Below are 15,821 nucleotides of genomic sequence, written 5' to 3' on the forward strand. Positions count from 1 at the left end.
TTAGGTAATCTGAATTCATCGTGGATTTTTAAAATGCCTTCGGATATACTCACGGTGCAAACTCTCCAGTTGTGTAACTACGTTTTACGTTGGGTTGATCACAAAACATAATTTGTTTAGTAACCAGCAGTAAAGGGCGGACAATGACATCAATTTGTGACGAAATTCTTTAATGACAGTTTGAAAAAAAAAAAAAACGTTTAGTCTTTGTTTTGATGAGAACATGTGAACTCAGTGGACCAAGAATTAATAAAAGCATACGATCGTGTTTGTTGTTGATGGGCATCCATGTTGTTTTTTTCCGACAACGCCGATTTATCCTGTGACGTCACAATTATCCAGACTTCCGGGGTAATTTGCTCAAATGTACAAGCGTGATTCAGTGTTCCTTAAATGTATTTTGAAAACAACCATTTGTGAGCAGGTACTTTCCTCTACCAAGATTGACTCTATATAGTACAGTTAAATGTACAAACGTCACTGAGTACGACATAATAAATTTATAAGAGCATTTATTTACATGCTTAGAGCTTTCTGTGGAGTGATGAACGGAACCAATTTTAGCTACGCCCGTCGGCCACATCCTGAAACTACAACCACGCGCTTCTCCACTGCGATTGTGTAATAGCGGGCCGGCAGCTAGCTATTGTGCTAATTTAGCTACGGCAATTTTTGAAAGCCGTTCGCACTTTAAAGCCCACGTTTAGCCGCTTTGGTACAATTTCTGGGTATGTATACGCATTTAGTCTTTTGGCCTTATTGTGCACGCTAGACTGATCAGGTTTATTAGCTGTTAGTAATTTAGCGCATTTTAGCCATGCCGGGTAACATAGCGTGGTAATGGCTGCTTAACCTGCGTTGGCAGCGTTGTTTTTGTTGTTGTGACTGATGCAGTAAGAAATGAGCTATGCAGTAAGAAATGAGCTATTCAAAAGCGACACAGCACGAGCATTCACCCAAACGCTGGACTTTGACACCTCGCTACTGGTCCATTTCCTCAGCGCAGTTTCCAGCACTTAGCAGGTTGTGATTCTGGATCTTTGAATGCCGATAGCCAACATTAAAGTTACAGGTTACATGATCACAGCGAAGTAGCAGTCTCCTCTTAAAACTATATTCTGACACTCTTGTACTAGTATTAAACTTCTATGTTAAATATGGAGAATAAATCGTAATGCATGTTTGTAACTATTCCTCATCAGGTCGGTCGTAGTTAGACCCACGATGTCCTTTCCTCCACATTTAAACCGGCCGCTGTTACCCCCTCCTGGGTTACCCCCTCAGTATGCTGGCTTCCCTGCAGGTAAGAACCCCAATCGGGCGGCATTCTCTCACTAATAGTTTTAACATTATCCAGTTAAGAAAATGTATGTGTTCTGCGTCTGTGGTGTACTCAAGATGACTAACATGGCTCAATTGTGTGTATGCTGATAGCAGAATGACAGCACAGCACTTACATCAGGGGTGTCCAAACTTTTTGCAAAGCAGGCCAGATTTGGTTAGATGACATTGTATAGGGGCCGACTATTTACACCGACATTCCTCGAACTATTACCATTGTAAATATGTAAGTATATCCTTTGCTGTCTGCAGATAGGTTGATATTGCAAATGAGAATCTATTGTCAGTTGCACTGCCAGAAAAGTCAAAGATTAAGATAATAATACATTAAATAAAAATTTACAATTTTATAAAAGTTGAATGATTTTTTTATTTTATTAGATGTATTAAGTTTGTATAGTTATTGTTGTATTAATGAGAAGGGTGATATTGGTGTTTTGACTGCAGTAGACAGGCCAGGTTGCATCATGTCTGATTTTTAATCCAAATTAAATCATTATCCATATTATCTTTTTTATTTCAACTTCATATGTAACAAATTACTTCATAATCACAAAATATTAATAATAGTCTTTTTTGTTGTTTGCGATCACTGTGAGTGGGCGGCTCAAACGCGTAGTAGTGTGTAGAGTTTGTACGAAGTAGACAGCTCTCACCAGTAGTCCATGTTTTTTTTTTTTTTTTTGCCTTTCCCTGTGCAGCGTCACTTGCAGCCTCTCTGATTTTAGCGTCGCCTTAGTCTTTGGTGTGCGGACATTTGAATGAGGAAGTCTGTGTCTGTGTCACTGATTATCTTACAAACGGACACCTGTGTGCGCGTTAACTGGGAAGGGAGAAGACACGCTCACAACCGATCATGAGCGCTGGCTCATGTGCGCGTTCCCGTTCGGACGCGTTTCATTTCTGTTGGTTGCTCTAGGGTGTGCAGGTCGCTGCGACAGTGCCGACGGGCCACTTATTATTGATTTTATGACACAATGCTTCGGGACAGTCTAAATTTAGCCCGCGGGCCGGACTTTGGACATGGCTGACTTACATGAATATGAAAAGTAGAACACTAATTCACAGCTTTCTTATTGCAGGAGCTCCCATGATCCCAGTTCACATGGGCATCATGACCCCCAATCCTGTAATAGTGTCATCTCTACCAGTGGTCAGCAAACCTCCAATCCATAGGAAGGACCCTCTCATCCGAGCCAAAGACGACGAGGCCGGCCCAACAACCACAGTCTTTGTGGGCAACATATCTGAAAAAGCCTCAGACATGCTTATCCGGCAGCTGCTAGCGGTAAGGGACTGTGTTTTATTTTCTGTGATACATTTACTCATTATTCATAACAGTGCCAGCTCACTGGTGTAAACTTTTGTTGCAGAAGTGTGGAATAGTTCTGAGCTGGAAAAGAGTTCAGGGAGCCTCAGGGAAGCTACAAGGTAAATGTGATGAATCACTGTGGCATGTCTGCTAAGGTTGCAGGTTCATGTGGACCATTACTAATGTAGAAACCTCAATGTTACGTTTTGAAAAGTGAAATTCTAGTGTGTTGTAGTGCTTTATTAAGAAATAGAGAAATATCAGTCAGCTGTACTTTGTAAATATTCTCATGCTCGTCTTTTGGCAGCATTCGGGTTTTGTGAGTACAAAGAGCCAGATTCCACTCTTCGAGCACTGCGGCTACTTCATGATATGCACATCGGGGACAAAAACCTTCTTGTGAGAGTGGATCCCAAAACTGAAGCACAGCTAGATGAGTGGAAGGCCAAGAAGAAAAGTGCTAATGGGGTAGGATTTTTTTTCTCCTGCACCTTTGTTTTTGATAGTGTGCTTCAGTTTTTACTTAGCTGCTGACATAATTTTTTCTTTTTACCAGAAAGTGGGCTCGGAGAATGGAGATGATGGAGAGGAGGTTCTGGATGAGGAGACCAAGAAGAAGGATCAGGTCGTCAAAAGTTCTATCGATGCATTAATGCGGGAATACGCTGACGAGCTCAGCGCGCCTTCACAGGATGAAGATTCCCTGCGGCGAAAAAGAAAAAAGGACAAAAAAGATGAGGTACGGCAAGTCCATCTTGAAGAATTCTAGCGTACAACAGTGGCCGAGATTGACATTTTACTTCAATCTGCAGGATGACTTGAACACAATCGATATGGAGGACGACAAGAGAGACCTGATTACAAGAGAGATTAGTAAATTTCGAGACACTCACAAGGTAAAATCACCTTTTTGATCCTCAAGTTAATATTACAGGTTTTTGGACAGCAGCTGTTCACTCGTGTAGCTTGCACACTCAGCAACAGTTGACACATTTAGACTGCACCATGAATTGGATGTCATTGAAGTACTCTTAATTTGCTTCACACTTTGTGCATTACATCATCTTTAATGTTGAGTCACTATGAAAGAATCATAGAGTACGACAAATATAAACATTGTATTACACACACACACACACACACACACACACACACACACACACACACACACACACACACACACACACACACACACACACACACACGCGCGCAGAATGCATGGAGACAATGAAAAGTTACTTAAAGGCTAATCTATTGATTAAACCCCACCATTATGATAGTGATCATATGGTGACTAAAGCAAGATGAATCTCAGAGCTTTGGAAAAAGTTTCGAGGATAGGATGTAAGTATGAGCCTTCCTTTACTTTCTACATAAACTGGGTGCCCCCCTCTTGAGGACTCGCAGGGGGGCAACTGCACTGCACTTTGGCCTACTTGACCAACATCCCCCCCCTTGCCTATTCTGGCCAATTTGCGCCCATTAGTGACGACCCCCACCCCCGAAGAGTGTGTGAGCCTCTGCGAGTTTTCTGTAAACTTTGTTTCTAATAGTGATGGTTATGTTGAAAGCACAATAACCGCCGCAGTTATCTGTGGCCATATAGTCTTGACTCTGATGCATAAATACGGGCTAATAAGAGAGGGGGGTGCCCTCTCCACAGCAGCACAGTGACCTGAAGACTTTGAAGGTACGTGCTTCTGCATGTGGTGATAATGTTTGAGGTGTTGTTTCCGTCTCTTGTTGTCTTTCAGTGCCTGGCTCACTCTGCCTTACTCTTTATAAAGTTATATACTGAGCATGCAAGTCGTACTTAGATTCAGGAAGCAAAGCAGACAAAATCTCAGTTTTTACATTTTATGAGAACAAAGTTTGTTCATTTGAGCCATGACGTCCATTAGCGTTGCGATCACTATATAAGGGAACATATTGTCGTTTATTTCCGGCGTAGATCATTGTTCCTGTACTATAGAGAGGTAAGTAGCAGTAAACTGATGTGATATTGCGAAACGATGACCAACTATTTATCTTAGCTCTGCGTTAGACCCAAGGCTTGCCCTTCACAGTTTGCCAGCATGATTGTGTGCCAGCTTGTCTGCTCACTTTAAATCAAAGATAGTCCCGTCCAAAGCCTTGTGTGTAATGCTCTCAAAGGCAGAGTTGATGTGTGTGCGTGTGCATCTTGGGTCGCCAAGAGCCGCCGTAGACTTCTGCAGGGGGTAAGACAGCTTCTCCAATACTTTTAAATGATCTGTGCCCAAATGTTCTTTTGCCACATTGCCAATGAAATTCAAAGGTTGTTTCTGTTGATGATGCTGAAGCAAAGCAAAACCCCATAACGTGTTTCCCTTGTATACCGTGTGACCTGCTTTCCTCCCAGGCCTAACTTTTAAAAGGCTTATAGGGGCAGCGAAGGGCTGAGTCCATAGTTCATCACCTGTAAGTCCCAAACAACCAAATCAAGCAAAGGCTGACGTCTATTCTTTGTTTTTGTATTTCCTTGTGCTGAGCAAGGCACTCTTAAGGAAAGAGAGAAAATGCGCGTTTTCTTTTCCTCTCCCTTGTCATTTCTTGTCTGTATTTTCCAGTTATGCTAAACATGACTTTATATCGCGAGTAAGCTTGAGGATTCATTTGTAGCCATTGCATGGACGAGTAAGAGTGTACGAAAGCTCCTCGTCTGCCATCGCTGTCTGGAAACCACTTGAGAAAGTTGAGTGCTAACGTTGGCCTTGCTCTGCACCGTCCTCTGAACCTCTGTGTGCTTTGCTCCGACAGAAAAGAGAGGAGGAGAAGGACAAGCGGGAGAAGGAGCGTCTGGAGTTTGAACGGGAGAAGCGCGAGCGGGAAAAGGAGCGTGAGCGCGAAAGGGAAAAAAGGGACCGTGAGAAGGAGAAGGAGCGCGAGAGGGAACGGGAGAGGGACAGGGAACGGGAGCGCGAGCGGGACAAAGACCGCGAGCGCAGGACCAGAGAGCGAGACTGGGAGGGGGACAGAAGTCGAGACAAGAGTATTGCTCGCAGCCTCTCCAGGTCAAGTATAAAAGTTCACTTTTATATGCAGGGTCTTGAAACATTGCTGACCCTAACATCCCACTCTACAGGGAGAAGAGCCGGGATCGAGAAAAGAAACGAGACTTGGACGATGAAGAGGATCTGCACGAGCGCAGGAGGCTTGAAAGGAAACTCCGTGACAAAGAAGCAGCCTATCAGGAGGTAGGACGCAGACTCCGAGGAAGTTCAGCTGTTGTTAGTCTTTAGATTTTGTGATGGCTCATGGCACACAATTTTGATGACAGCGCCTAAAAAACTGGGAGCTCAGAGAGAGGAAGAAAGCACGGGATAACGGCAAAAATGCAGAGAGGGAAGATGAGCGCCGACGTGAGATGGTGAGATTTTGGGACAAACTTCAGGTGGATGATCTTCTCCTTTCACATTCTTCTCGTAGTACCATCCTCTCAGAAATGTGCTCTCGTCTGATGCGCTGATACTACGCACTGTGATATATATATATATAAGGCCTGTTTCGTTGTGTGTTAGAGTCTACTGTAGTTGAAAATGGCTGTAAAGTGTGCCCCATTTCATTTTTGTCAGATGAAGGAAGGCAAACGGCTAAAAGGGTTCCTGGAAGACTATGATGATGACAGAGATGACCCTAAATACTACAGGTAGGAGTCACAAAAGGCAATATGACACTGCAGAACACTGCAAACTGGAACAGCAGTTTTAAAGCAGAAAATGAATTTTATGTTAGACATTTTCATGGTAGCGTTCCATGCATATAATTGTTTTTTCTTGGTCTTTTGCTCCCCTGAGGATTTTTCACATTAATTAAGACACTCAGTGGCCTACATTTACATTCTGGTGGCAGACATGCAAAAAGGAAAAAAAAATCTGCAGCCTTTGTTCTGAAGCTTGTTGCTGCTTGTGGCGGCCACTAGGGGCAGTGCACTGCAGAAGCGCTTCAGAGACAGAGAAAAGGAGGCGGAGGCGGATGAGCGTGATAGGAAGAGAGAGAAGGAGGAGCTGGAGAAAATCAGACAGAGGCTGCTAGACGAGGGACATCCAGACCCAGACGCAGAGCTGCGCAGGGTAAACGCTGAGATCTGACTACCATTATTCATGTACACGTGTGTGAGAGAGAATCTGTGTGTCTGTGAGTATGCGTGAATGCTGTCTCTGTGAAGGTCACTTCATCATTCCTTGCACGTTGATTCATTCCACTGGTTTTCACGTCCGGCACATCCTATTGGTCCAGATGGAGGAGGAAGAGGAGGAGCGACTCAAACGCCCTCCCGTTATCCAAGAGCCGGAGCTCGAGGAGCCGTGGGAGCAGCGCCACAGGGCTTCACGGGAGCATCGAGGGGACCACCGCGACCACAGGGGGGATCACAGGGAGAACCACAGCGGGTACCATGACAGAGTGGAGCATCGTCCGCACCCCACCCACTCTGAGTACGACGAGGTCGAGGAAGGCGAAGACGACTACTACGAGGAGGACCATGCCGAAGTCAAACCCTGCCTCAAGCCCACCATGAGGCCCATCACGGCGGCGCCGTCTGTGTCGTCGGCCAGCGGCAACGCGTCGCCCAACACGCCCGGCCACGAGTCACCTTGCGGCATCATCATCCCCCACGAGAATTCGCCCCCCAACAAGCTGCCTGATGACGAGAACAGACCCAAGATTGGGCTCAGCCTCAAACTGGGTGAGTGCATGTCACTACATTGATGCATAACATAACTGGGGACTTTGACAACAACAACAATCTAGTTTTTTTTTCCTTGGCTAATGAAAACTCTCTCAATGCAGGTGCAAGCGGAAGTCCCAGTCAGCCCAACGTAAGCAAGAGGAAGAAGCTGCCGGTCGACAGCGTCTTCGGCAAGTTTGAAGACGAGGAAGCAGACGAACAGCCGCGGAAGAGGAAGCTGGTGCCTCTGGACTATGACGATGACAAAAGCCTGGGGGTGGACGGCACCAAGGGGTCCAACTCGGAGGAGAAACGCAAACATATCAAGAGCCTCATTGAAAAGATTCCCACGGCCAAGCCCGATCTGTTCTCCTACCCTCTGGATTGGTCCATGGTGGACACCGTAAGTACTAGTCCTATAGACAGTACTCGTCTTAGTAACAAAGTATTTGCACTCCGATGGGGACGCTTCCTCTGATTAAATCACACCAGTCACAACGATGCTTCTTCTGTACTTCGTCGCAGGCGTTAATGGAACGACACGTGCGGCCGTGGATCAATAAAAAGATCATCGAATATATCGGAGAGGAGGAGCCCACGTTAGTGGACTTTGTCTGCTCCAAGGTATCAATCCCGACCCCGGTCACTCACCTGCACTTGTCCCATGGATGCACTCACGCTTGTGTCCCCACAGGTGATGGCTCATGGCACCCCGCAGGGCATCTTGGATGACGTAGCTATGGTGAGTCAGTAACATGAGCGGACATTTTGTCAGCGCACCTTGAAATGTACATAGTTTATGCTAAATCAATTACTTTCTACCGGGCTACTTTTTATAGGTTCTAGATGAAGAGGCTGAAGTCTTCATCGTGAAAATGTGGAGGTTGCTCATCTATGAAACAGAGGCCAAGAAGATTGGTCTGGTGAAATAAGTACAATTGGCATTCTTCATTATAATGTATAAAATAGATTTGGGAGAGTTTGGTCATGGCCGTTACAACTTGTCCTTACCTGCTGCTTCACCATTTTTGTTGTAAATAATGTCATTCTTTGGTAATTTCCTAAAAAGGCCCATTTGCTTATTTTGAATCAGCTTACTTGAACTTCTAGTTGTGGGGAAGTTAATTGAGCAGGGTTGCCTTCAACATGTGGGTTGCTTCATTTTATGTGCACACCTGCAGCTAGGGCATGCCGTTGATTTCATTCTTTCACCTGAATACATTTGTTAAAATCACTACAAGCAAATGTTACAGTTAAGAATCTTTCCATTTTTTTTGTATTGTGAACATTTCAATAAAAATGTAGATGTTTTATTATATTGTGTTTTTTGTTGACATAAAACTCAATTTGGTGATACTTAAACATTTTTATTGAAGGGAATGAGACAGCTCATGACAGTCAGATGAAGATCTTTATTGTTGCCAAGCGAACGGACAAGAGTAGATTCTATAGGTAAAAACCCTGTAAATGTCACCACTGAATGATAGCCAAACAGCAGAGCCTGCATATTTTCCTCCAAACACGTTGGGTGACAATGCCGTGGATACTCGTTTGAAGGTCACCATGATGTCATTAAAAATAGAAGCATGTTGTGTCCTTAAACGACTCAATGCTTTTTTTTTTTTTCAACAAGTGGGGTAAACAGAAAACTGCTGTTAAAAGTCCAAAAGAGGCACTTTTAATAGCAGTTCATATTTGCTGGACTGACTGTCCCCTCGTTTCTCTAGTCCTCAGTTTTGGCCTCCATCTCCTCTGCGTCGTCATCGCCGTCCACTTCGGCATTTTCCCTCTCTAGCCGCTCTAGCTGCCGGGCCAGCTCTGTCTCGTCCGTATCCGTCACCACCTTAGGCTGAGGGGCACAGTTGTTAATACGAACACTCACGTTTTTTCTCACTTGTGAGTGCCTGTACATTTGAGGTCATGCTGGTAAGACCACCAATGCTTTAGCTCACCTCCATTTGGATGTTAAAGACACCCCTCTTCTCTTCAATTTTCTCCTTGATGGCTGCCATGGCCTGATTGAGGACCGAGAGTCCCTCTGTGCGCTCCAGAGTGGTGGTGGTCATCACGTAGCGGGGAGGAGCGATCAGGTTGATCTATGGTATGAAGAGAGATTGGCCTCATTCACAGGTACTACCATACATTCTGATTTGGTATTACATCACCATTGTGGCAAAAGAACTTAAGACTTTGATTAATGTTGGTGTCACATAATGTGCATGGGTGGTGGTGAAGTCACCTTAATGGGCATGGCCTCTGTAGAGCAGCCCAGACCCGCTCGCAGCGCTTCCTTAACGGCGTCGATGCCCTCGTAGCCGTAACACGCCACTTCAATGTCTGCCATCAAGACGAGAGGAAGAATGATTTTCGTTTTCTGTTGTCATGAATCTACGTGGTGTTATTGCAAATCTATTTTCTACAAACTGGATTCGGTTGAAGTTGGGAAATTGTGTAAAATGTAAATAAAAACAAAATACAACGATTTGAAAATCCTTCTCAACCCATACTCAATTGAATACACTACAAAGACAACATATTTAATGTTCAAACTGATAAACTTGATTGTTTTTTGCCAAATTATAAATAACTTAGAATTTCATGGCTGTAACACATCCAGTAGAAGTTGGGGAAAGGTGGCAAGAAATACTGAGAAAGCTCAGAAAAGCTCATCAAACATCTATTTGGGACATCCCACATGTGATCAGGCTAATTGGGAACAGGTTGATTAGGTATAAAAGGAGCCTCCCCAAACATGCTCAGTCATTCACAAGCAAGGAAGCGGCAAGGTTCACCACTTTGTCCACAACTGCGTGAGAAAAACATTTCTCAAAGCAAAATTGCAAGGAATTTAGGGATTTCAACATTTACAGTCCATAATATCATCAAAAGGTTCAGAGAATCTGGTAAAATCACTGCACGTAAGCACCACGGCCGGAAACCAAGACTGGATGACCGTGACCTTCAATCCCTCAGACGGCACTACCTTAAAAACCGACATGAGTGTGTAAAGGATCACCAAATGGGCTCAGGAAAACTTCAGAAAACCACTGTCAGTAAATACAATTCGTCACTACATCAGTAGGTGGTAGGGTTAAAACTCTACCATGCAAAGCAAAAGCCGTTTATGAACAACATCCAGAAACGCCGCTGGGTTCTCTGGGCGCGAGCTCATGCAAAATGGACTGATGCACAATGGAAAAGTGTTTTGTGGTCTGATGAGTCCACTTTTCAAATCGTTTTTGGAAACACTGGACGTTATGTCCTCCGGACTAAAGAGGAAGCGGACCATCCGGACTGTTATCAACACAAAGTTCAAAAGCCAGCATTAGTTCTCATGGCATGGGTGACTTACATTTCTGTGTTGGCAACATAAATGCTGAAAAGTACATACAGATTTAGGAGCAACATATGCTGCCATCCAAGTGACGTCTATTTCATGGACGCCGCTGCTTATTTCAGCAAGATAATGCCAAGCCACATTCTGCACGTGTTACAACAGCGTGGCTTCGAAGTAAAAGAGTCCAGGTTCTCCCCTGGCCCGCTTGCAGTCCAGACCTGTCTCCCATTGAAAATGTGGCGCGTTATGTAGCGTAAAATACGACAGGGAAGACCCCGGACTGTTGAAGAACTGAAGCAGTTCATCAAACAAGAATGGGAAAGAATTCCACATGAGAAGCTAAGCGAATTAGTCTCCTCTCTTCCAAAAACATTTATTGAGTGTTATTAAAATGAAAGGTTATGTAACGATGTGGTAAACATGCCCTTTCCCAACTTCTACTGCACGTGTTGCAGCCATGAAATTTGAAGTTAATTGTTATTTGAAAAATAAAAAAAAGTTTATGAGTGAGCATTAAACATGTTGTCTTTGAAGTGTATTCAATTGAATATAGGTTGAAAAGGATTTTCAAATCGTTGTATTTTGTTTTTATTTACATTTTACACAATTTCCCAACTTCAACAAAATTGGTTTGTAGTTACCTGCTCGGATCTTAACAGCCTGCGGAGTAAGTCGCCTGTTGATATTGTCAATAAGTACGGCCCGCTCTTCCTCCGTCAGGTCCAGCTCAGACAGGATTGAAGGATCACTGCATCAAAATGCGTAAGTCACATTTCGTCACTGTTAAACTTATACAAATTATGGGGTCTTGTATGCGTGACAATTCACTTTTGTTATTGGAGCATATGCAACATGCACTACTGTTATACCAAAGATAGTCACAGCCTTGATTAAGTAAATGATGAGGGGAAAAAGGGCAAAGGTTTTTTGCGTGTGTGTCTTACGACACAGCCTGTTTGAAGACGTCGTAGGCGCCGTATCCCGGCCGCTTGTACTTCTCGTCAAAGACCCAGGCGGTGCGTTGGTACAAGCTCTCCAGCTGCTCGTCTTTGCTGTACTCCAGCACTTCGGCCACGTGTCGCAGGATGCTGTAAACCTGAAGCATGTTTGTCATCAAATTAATGGGCAAAATTTGACAAGGTTGATTAGTTCAGATTGCTGTCAATGTGACTCACAGTTTTAGATTTGGTGAATTTATCTTCACACTTGATGGCCTCTTCTGGTGAAACTCTTCTTTTTGATAGATCAATGTATCCTAATGGGGAAGCAGTGGAGGAACATGGTTGGGGCTCTTTCTATGAAATATAAACAGCGCCGAACTAACCTTTCTCTTTGTCTACCCGGATGACCACCACGCACTCGTTGCGTCCTATGCGGATGAGCTTGTTGATGGAGCGAATACGCCGACGCGACAGTTCACTCAGGAGGATCATGCCTTCAATGTTGTTGTACTCCAGGAGGCTGACGTAGGCGCCCATCTCGGCGATGGACCTCACGTTCACCATGACTACGTCCTCCACCTCCGGGAAGCGGTGCTGGTAGAATCGACAGCTGAGCCCCGGCATTGCTAATTGGGAAAAAAAGAAAATATACCTTAAGTGAACTACAGCTATACATAATCTTTATTATTAGGTCATACTCGTCTTTGTTAAGCAAACACACTCATATTAATAGATAGATTTCAATCAAAGATTAGCCAAGTTAAGGTTTCCCTACTAAACAAATTTATCATCTTACCAACAAGTACCGGTAGTCTCTGGTTTTAAAATTAAGGAGTTCTCTAATATCTAAACATAATACTTACATGAGTATAAAAAAATATCGCTAAATCAAATACTGTCAACAATATTTTCATTTGCACTTTTTGTTGGACACAAGAAAAGGCCTAAACGCGTTGATGACCCATAAAGGTCAATAAGACAAAAAAAGATACAAACATTCAAATATCTACCATAGGCAGAACATATGATTGTGTTACATTACCACAAGACACAATTGGAAAAAGAAAAGCTAATAGCATTATTAGCTTGGAGCTCGTAGCCGGTTGCTCACATGCGGCACATGCAAGCGAGCGCGGCTAGCAGCTAGCATTGCTCCTTTGCCATTCTAATGTCTGATTTATCCGTTAAAACTCACCTGTGTCATATGTTTGGATAAGAAAAGCCTCTAAAGTGGTTTACTGCGTCTTTAAATGTTTTCTTTTGCTCTTCTTGGTTTCGGTTTAGTGATTGACAACTATCACCTGTTAGCTCGTATTCACATCTGTGCTAATATTTTTTTCGACCGGGACCCGGAAATGATCGGTTTTTTTTTTTCATCTCCGCATAAGCACGGGGTTTCATCTACAGTCACGTGACCAGAGGTCAGCTGATCCACGGCCGGGGAGACTGACATCATCTTAACCTGTGCTTGAAATCCCGCTCGAAGAGTATTTTATTTGTTTCTGGACCGCAAATAAATTGGAAAATTACGCCTTCGTGATCCAAATAATCATCAGGAAACTGGCAAGATGTCTGGAAAAGACAGGATCGACGTGTTCCCATCCAGAATGTAAGCGTGTTTTATAGCTACGCTAGCTAACACCATTTAGCATAAATAACATCAATTTTATTTTTGGCCATTCATTTTTGTGTGCGTATACCCTTAGCATGAACGTTTCGGCTGGAATCTAACGTGGTGCAATTTTGTTTAATTTCTGCGTTCGAATTTAAAAGCGGAAGAGTCCTTGTCATGTGACGTTTTCTATTAATGTGACCCAAGTCGGAACTGTTACTATTTCACTAACATTTTTTTGGGCCATGAATAGATTCCCCCCCCCCCCCCCCCCCCCCCCATCAGTGTCTTATAAACATTACGCTATTTGGTATTCAATAATTATGACTCTAATAACATCGACGTGTTTTCATCAAAAAGAGTACATTTAGAAACTACAATAGGACATCATGAATCAAATATGTAGATGTACCTCTATTTGGTTAATGCAGTGGTTTTTAACCTTGTTGGAGGTACCAAACCCCACCAGTTTCATATGCACATTCACCGAACCCCTCCTTAGTGAAAATATATATATTTCTAAATTCAAGCCATAGATGTTTTTTACTGGTGCACAAAATGAGCCGTGCATAAACATCACCTTGTTCAAAGAACAAAACCAACACAGTGCATGAACTCACAACAAATTGCATACTGGCCAATCAGAATTTACACGATAAATCAGGTTTGTTCGGACCTCCTCAGTAGAGGCTCTGTCGAACCCCTGAGACCAATTCACCGAACCCCTAGGGTTCGATCAAACCCAGGTTAAGAACCACTGGGTTAATGGGAGGCAAACACTGGCCGTGTTACACAGACTCCCATCTGATATGAGTTTGAATGTGGTTGGTTAATTCTGAATACAAATTTTATCAGAGTGTACTTTTACAACAGTTTCTATAAGGATTTGTTTTGTCTTTAGAATTGCACATTTTTCGTCGTCGTCGTTGTCGTCGTTGTTGTTGTCTGCTCTAGTGTCATTATGCCTGTTGTGTGTTTTGGTTGGCAGGGCTCAGACCATCATGAAGGCCCGTATGAAAGGAGCGCAGACAGGCCGCAATCTGCTCAAGAAAAAGTCTGACGCTCTCTCCATGCGATTCCGTCAAATTCTTCGCAAGATTATCGAAGTCAGTGTCTGTTTTATTTTAGAATTACAACCTAAGAAGGAATGTAAAATGTGGTTTTCGAGTGTATTAGTTAACCATTTTTACGCTGTGATATCTCATTTCAGACAAAGACCAAGATGGGGGAGGTGATGAGAGAAGCGGCCTTCTCTTTGGCTGAAGCCAAATTTGCAGCTGGTGATTTTAGGTAAGAGTGGTGTTGAAAATGACTGAATGAGTGTCCAACTAATATGTGTCTTTGTGTACACAGCACTACAGTCATTCAGAATGTCAACAAAGCTCAGGTGAAGGTGCGTGCCAAAAAAGACAATGTGGCAGGCGTTACTCTTCCAGTTTTTGAGCATTACCAAGAAGGCGGGGATAGTAAGTGAAACAATATTTGGTCTAAACATGTATAACGTTTTTTCTTCTTCAAGTAGATCGATTGACATCTTTGTTTGTGATGGTCAGGCTATGAGCTGACTGGTCTAGCCAGAGGAGGAGAGCAACTCTCCAGGTTGAAGAGGAACTATGCCAGGGCTGTGGAGCTGCTAGTAGAGTTGGCCTCCCTACAGGTAGGGGGCGCTGTTTCATACCTAACACTGTGCCCTTTTTCTCTCATCTGGACCAGGAATGGTGCCAGGCCACAGAGAGATATACAAAAACAGTCACACACCCAATAATATTATTTATTTATTTTTATTTTTTAACCAGACATCTTTTGTCACTCTGGACGAAGCCATAAAGATCACCAACCGCCGCGTGAATGCAATTGAGCATGGTAAGCTTGAACAATTTTAACATTTGATCCCAAATTGATATTTTCAAGACTAATTGTGGTCTCTTTCAGTGATCATCCCTCGGATCGACCGCACCTTGACATACATCATTACCGAGCTGGATGAGCGGGAACGAGAGGAGTTCTATAGGTCGGTGGCCTCATAAGTCTCTCATTTGGTTATTTCTCACTGATGCGTCTCTTTTTTTCGCCCTCTCAGGCTGAAGAAGATCCAGGAGAAGAAGAAGCAGCTGAGAGAGAGGACGGAGAAGGAGATAGCCGCCCGGCTGGCCAAATTAGGTCCCATCGCCGAGCCCGCCAACATGCTGACAGAGGAGACGGATGAAGATCTGCTTTTTGAGTAAACACCCTGTTGCCAAGGCAACCTTTAAATTTATTTATTCCCTGCCTAATGGGGCAATGTCCAAGTCTCATGAAGACATTTTGTGTGTAGTGTGTCATACTGTATAGAACTGCAAAGAAGTTGAAATAAGTACAAATAGAAAACATATACGTAAAAAAGGATGACATTCAAAAGTAGATTTTGATTTGTCTTCTCAGTTCGCATGCTGTAAATTTTAAAAGGGTTGTGCTAGTTAACAGTGTGTGAGTGCCATTACCTTGTTTAAAAAAAAAAAAAAAAAACCTAATGAGATTCTTGCTATAACACACATTTCAACATGTCATCAAATAAAAGGTGTACCGAGTTATCTTGTTGTGTTGGGGCCTCA

The 15,821-nt window shown here is 43.5% G+C and overlaps 3 protein-coding genes across 8 annotated transcripts; 2 read left to right on the forward strand and 1 right to left on the reverse strand.

Moving 5' to 3' along the window:
* The first annotated feature begins 269 nt into the window (after nucleotides 1-269).
* Nucleotides 270-8,656, forward strand: rbm25b (RNA binding motif protein 25b). Of its 6 annotated transcripts, XM_088362376.1 has the most exons (18): nucleotides 865-1,023; nucleotides 1,203-1,303; nucleotides 2,424-2,629; nucleotides 2,715-2,772; nucleotides 2,961-3,121; nucleotides 3,210-3,278; nucleotides 3,345-3,392; nucleotides 3,466-3,549; nucleotides 5,432-5,685; nucleotides 5,757-5,868; nucleotides 5,952-6,065; nucleotides 6,247-6,320; nucleotides 6,594-6,744; nucleotides 6,911-7,358; nucleotides 7,463-7,743; nucleotides 7,866-7,964; nucleotides 8,035-8,082; nucleotides 8,180-8,656. In XM_088362376.1, the coding sequence occupies exons 1-18, from the start codon at nucleotides 920-922 to the stop codon at nucleotides 8,270-8,272; spliced, it is 2,505 nt and encodes an 834-aa protein (XP_088218502.1). In that variant the 5' UTR covers nucleotides 865-919; the 3' UTR covers nucleotides 8,273-8,656. The 6 variants fall into 6 exon arrangements, with proteins under 6 accessions (XP_088218504.1, XP_088218506.1, XP_088218503.1 ...); XM_088362378.1 differs by lacking the exon at nucleotides 865-1,023 and adding an exon at nucleotides 270-424 and having other exon boundaries at nucleotides 3,210-3,392; XM_088362380.1 differs by lacking the exon at nucleotides 865-1,023 and adding an exon at nucleotides 280-351 and having other exon boundaries at nucleotides 3,210-3,392.
* Nucleotides 8,657-8,732: 76 nt separating this feature from the next.
* On the reverse strand, nucleotides 8,733-12,983 carry eif2s1b (eukaryotic translation initiation factor 2, subunit 1 alpha b). The gene is made up of 8 exons (XM_088362383.1): nucleotides 12,814-12,983; nucleotides 12,002-12,244; nucleotides 11,853-11,932; nucleotides 11,622-11,773; nucleotides 11,319-11,425; nucleotides 9,580-9,677; nucleotides 9,293-9,436; nucleotides 8,733-9,189 (listed from the first exon to the last, which is right to left on the reverse strand). Exons 2-8 carry the CDS (start codon nucleotides 12,240-12,242, stop codon nucleotides 9,064-9,066), a joined length of 948 nt encoding a protein of 315 aa, XP_088218509.1. The 5' UTR covers nucleotides 12,243-12,244; nucleotides 12,814-12,983; the 3' UTR covers nucleotides 8,733-9,063.
* A 30-nt stretch (nucleotides 12,984-13,013) lies between these two features.
* On the forward strand, nucleotides 13,014-15,800 carry atp6v1d (ATPase H+ transporting V1 subunit D). Its single transcript, XM_088362385.1, has 8 exons — nucleotides 13,014-13,227; nucleotides 14,219-14,336; nucleotides 14,441-14,520; nucleotides 14,584-14,696; nucleotides 14,784-14,887; nucleotides 15,027-15,093; nucleotides 15,163-15,241; nucleotides 15,311-15,800. Exons 1-8 carry the CDS (start codon nucleotides 13,187-13,189, stop codon nucleotides 15,453-15,455), a joined length of 747 nt encoding a protein of 248 aa, XP_088218511.1. The 5' UTR covers nucleotides 13,014-13,186; the 3' UTR covers nucleotides 15,456-15,800.
* The last annotated feature ends 21 nt before the right edge of the window (nucleotides 15,801-15,821 follow it).

This window comes from Syngnathus floridae, chromosome 19 (assembly GCF_059516105.1).
Source record: "Syngnathus floridae isolate MCC-2025c chromosome 19, RoL_Sflo_1.0, whole genome shotgun sequence".
Classification (NCBI taxonomy): Eukaryota; Metazoa; Chordata; class Actinopteri; order Syngnathiformes; family Syngnathidae; genus Syngnathus; species Syngnathus floridae.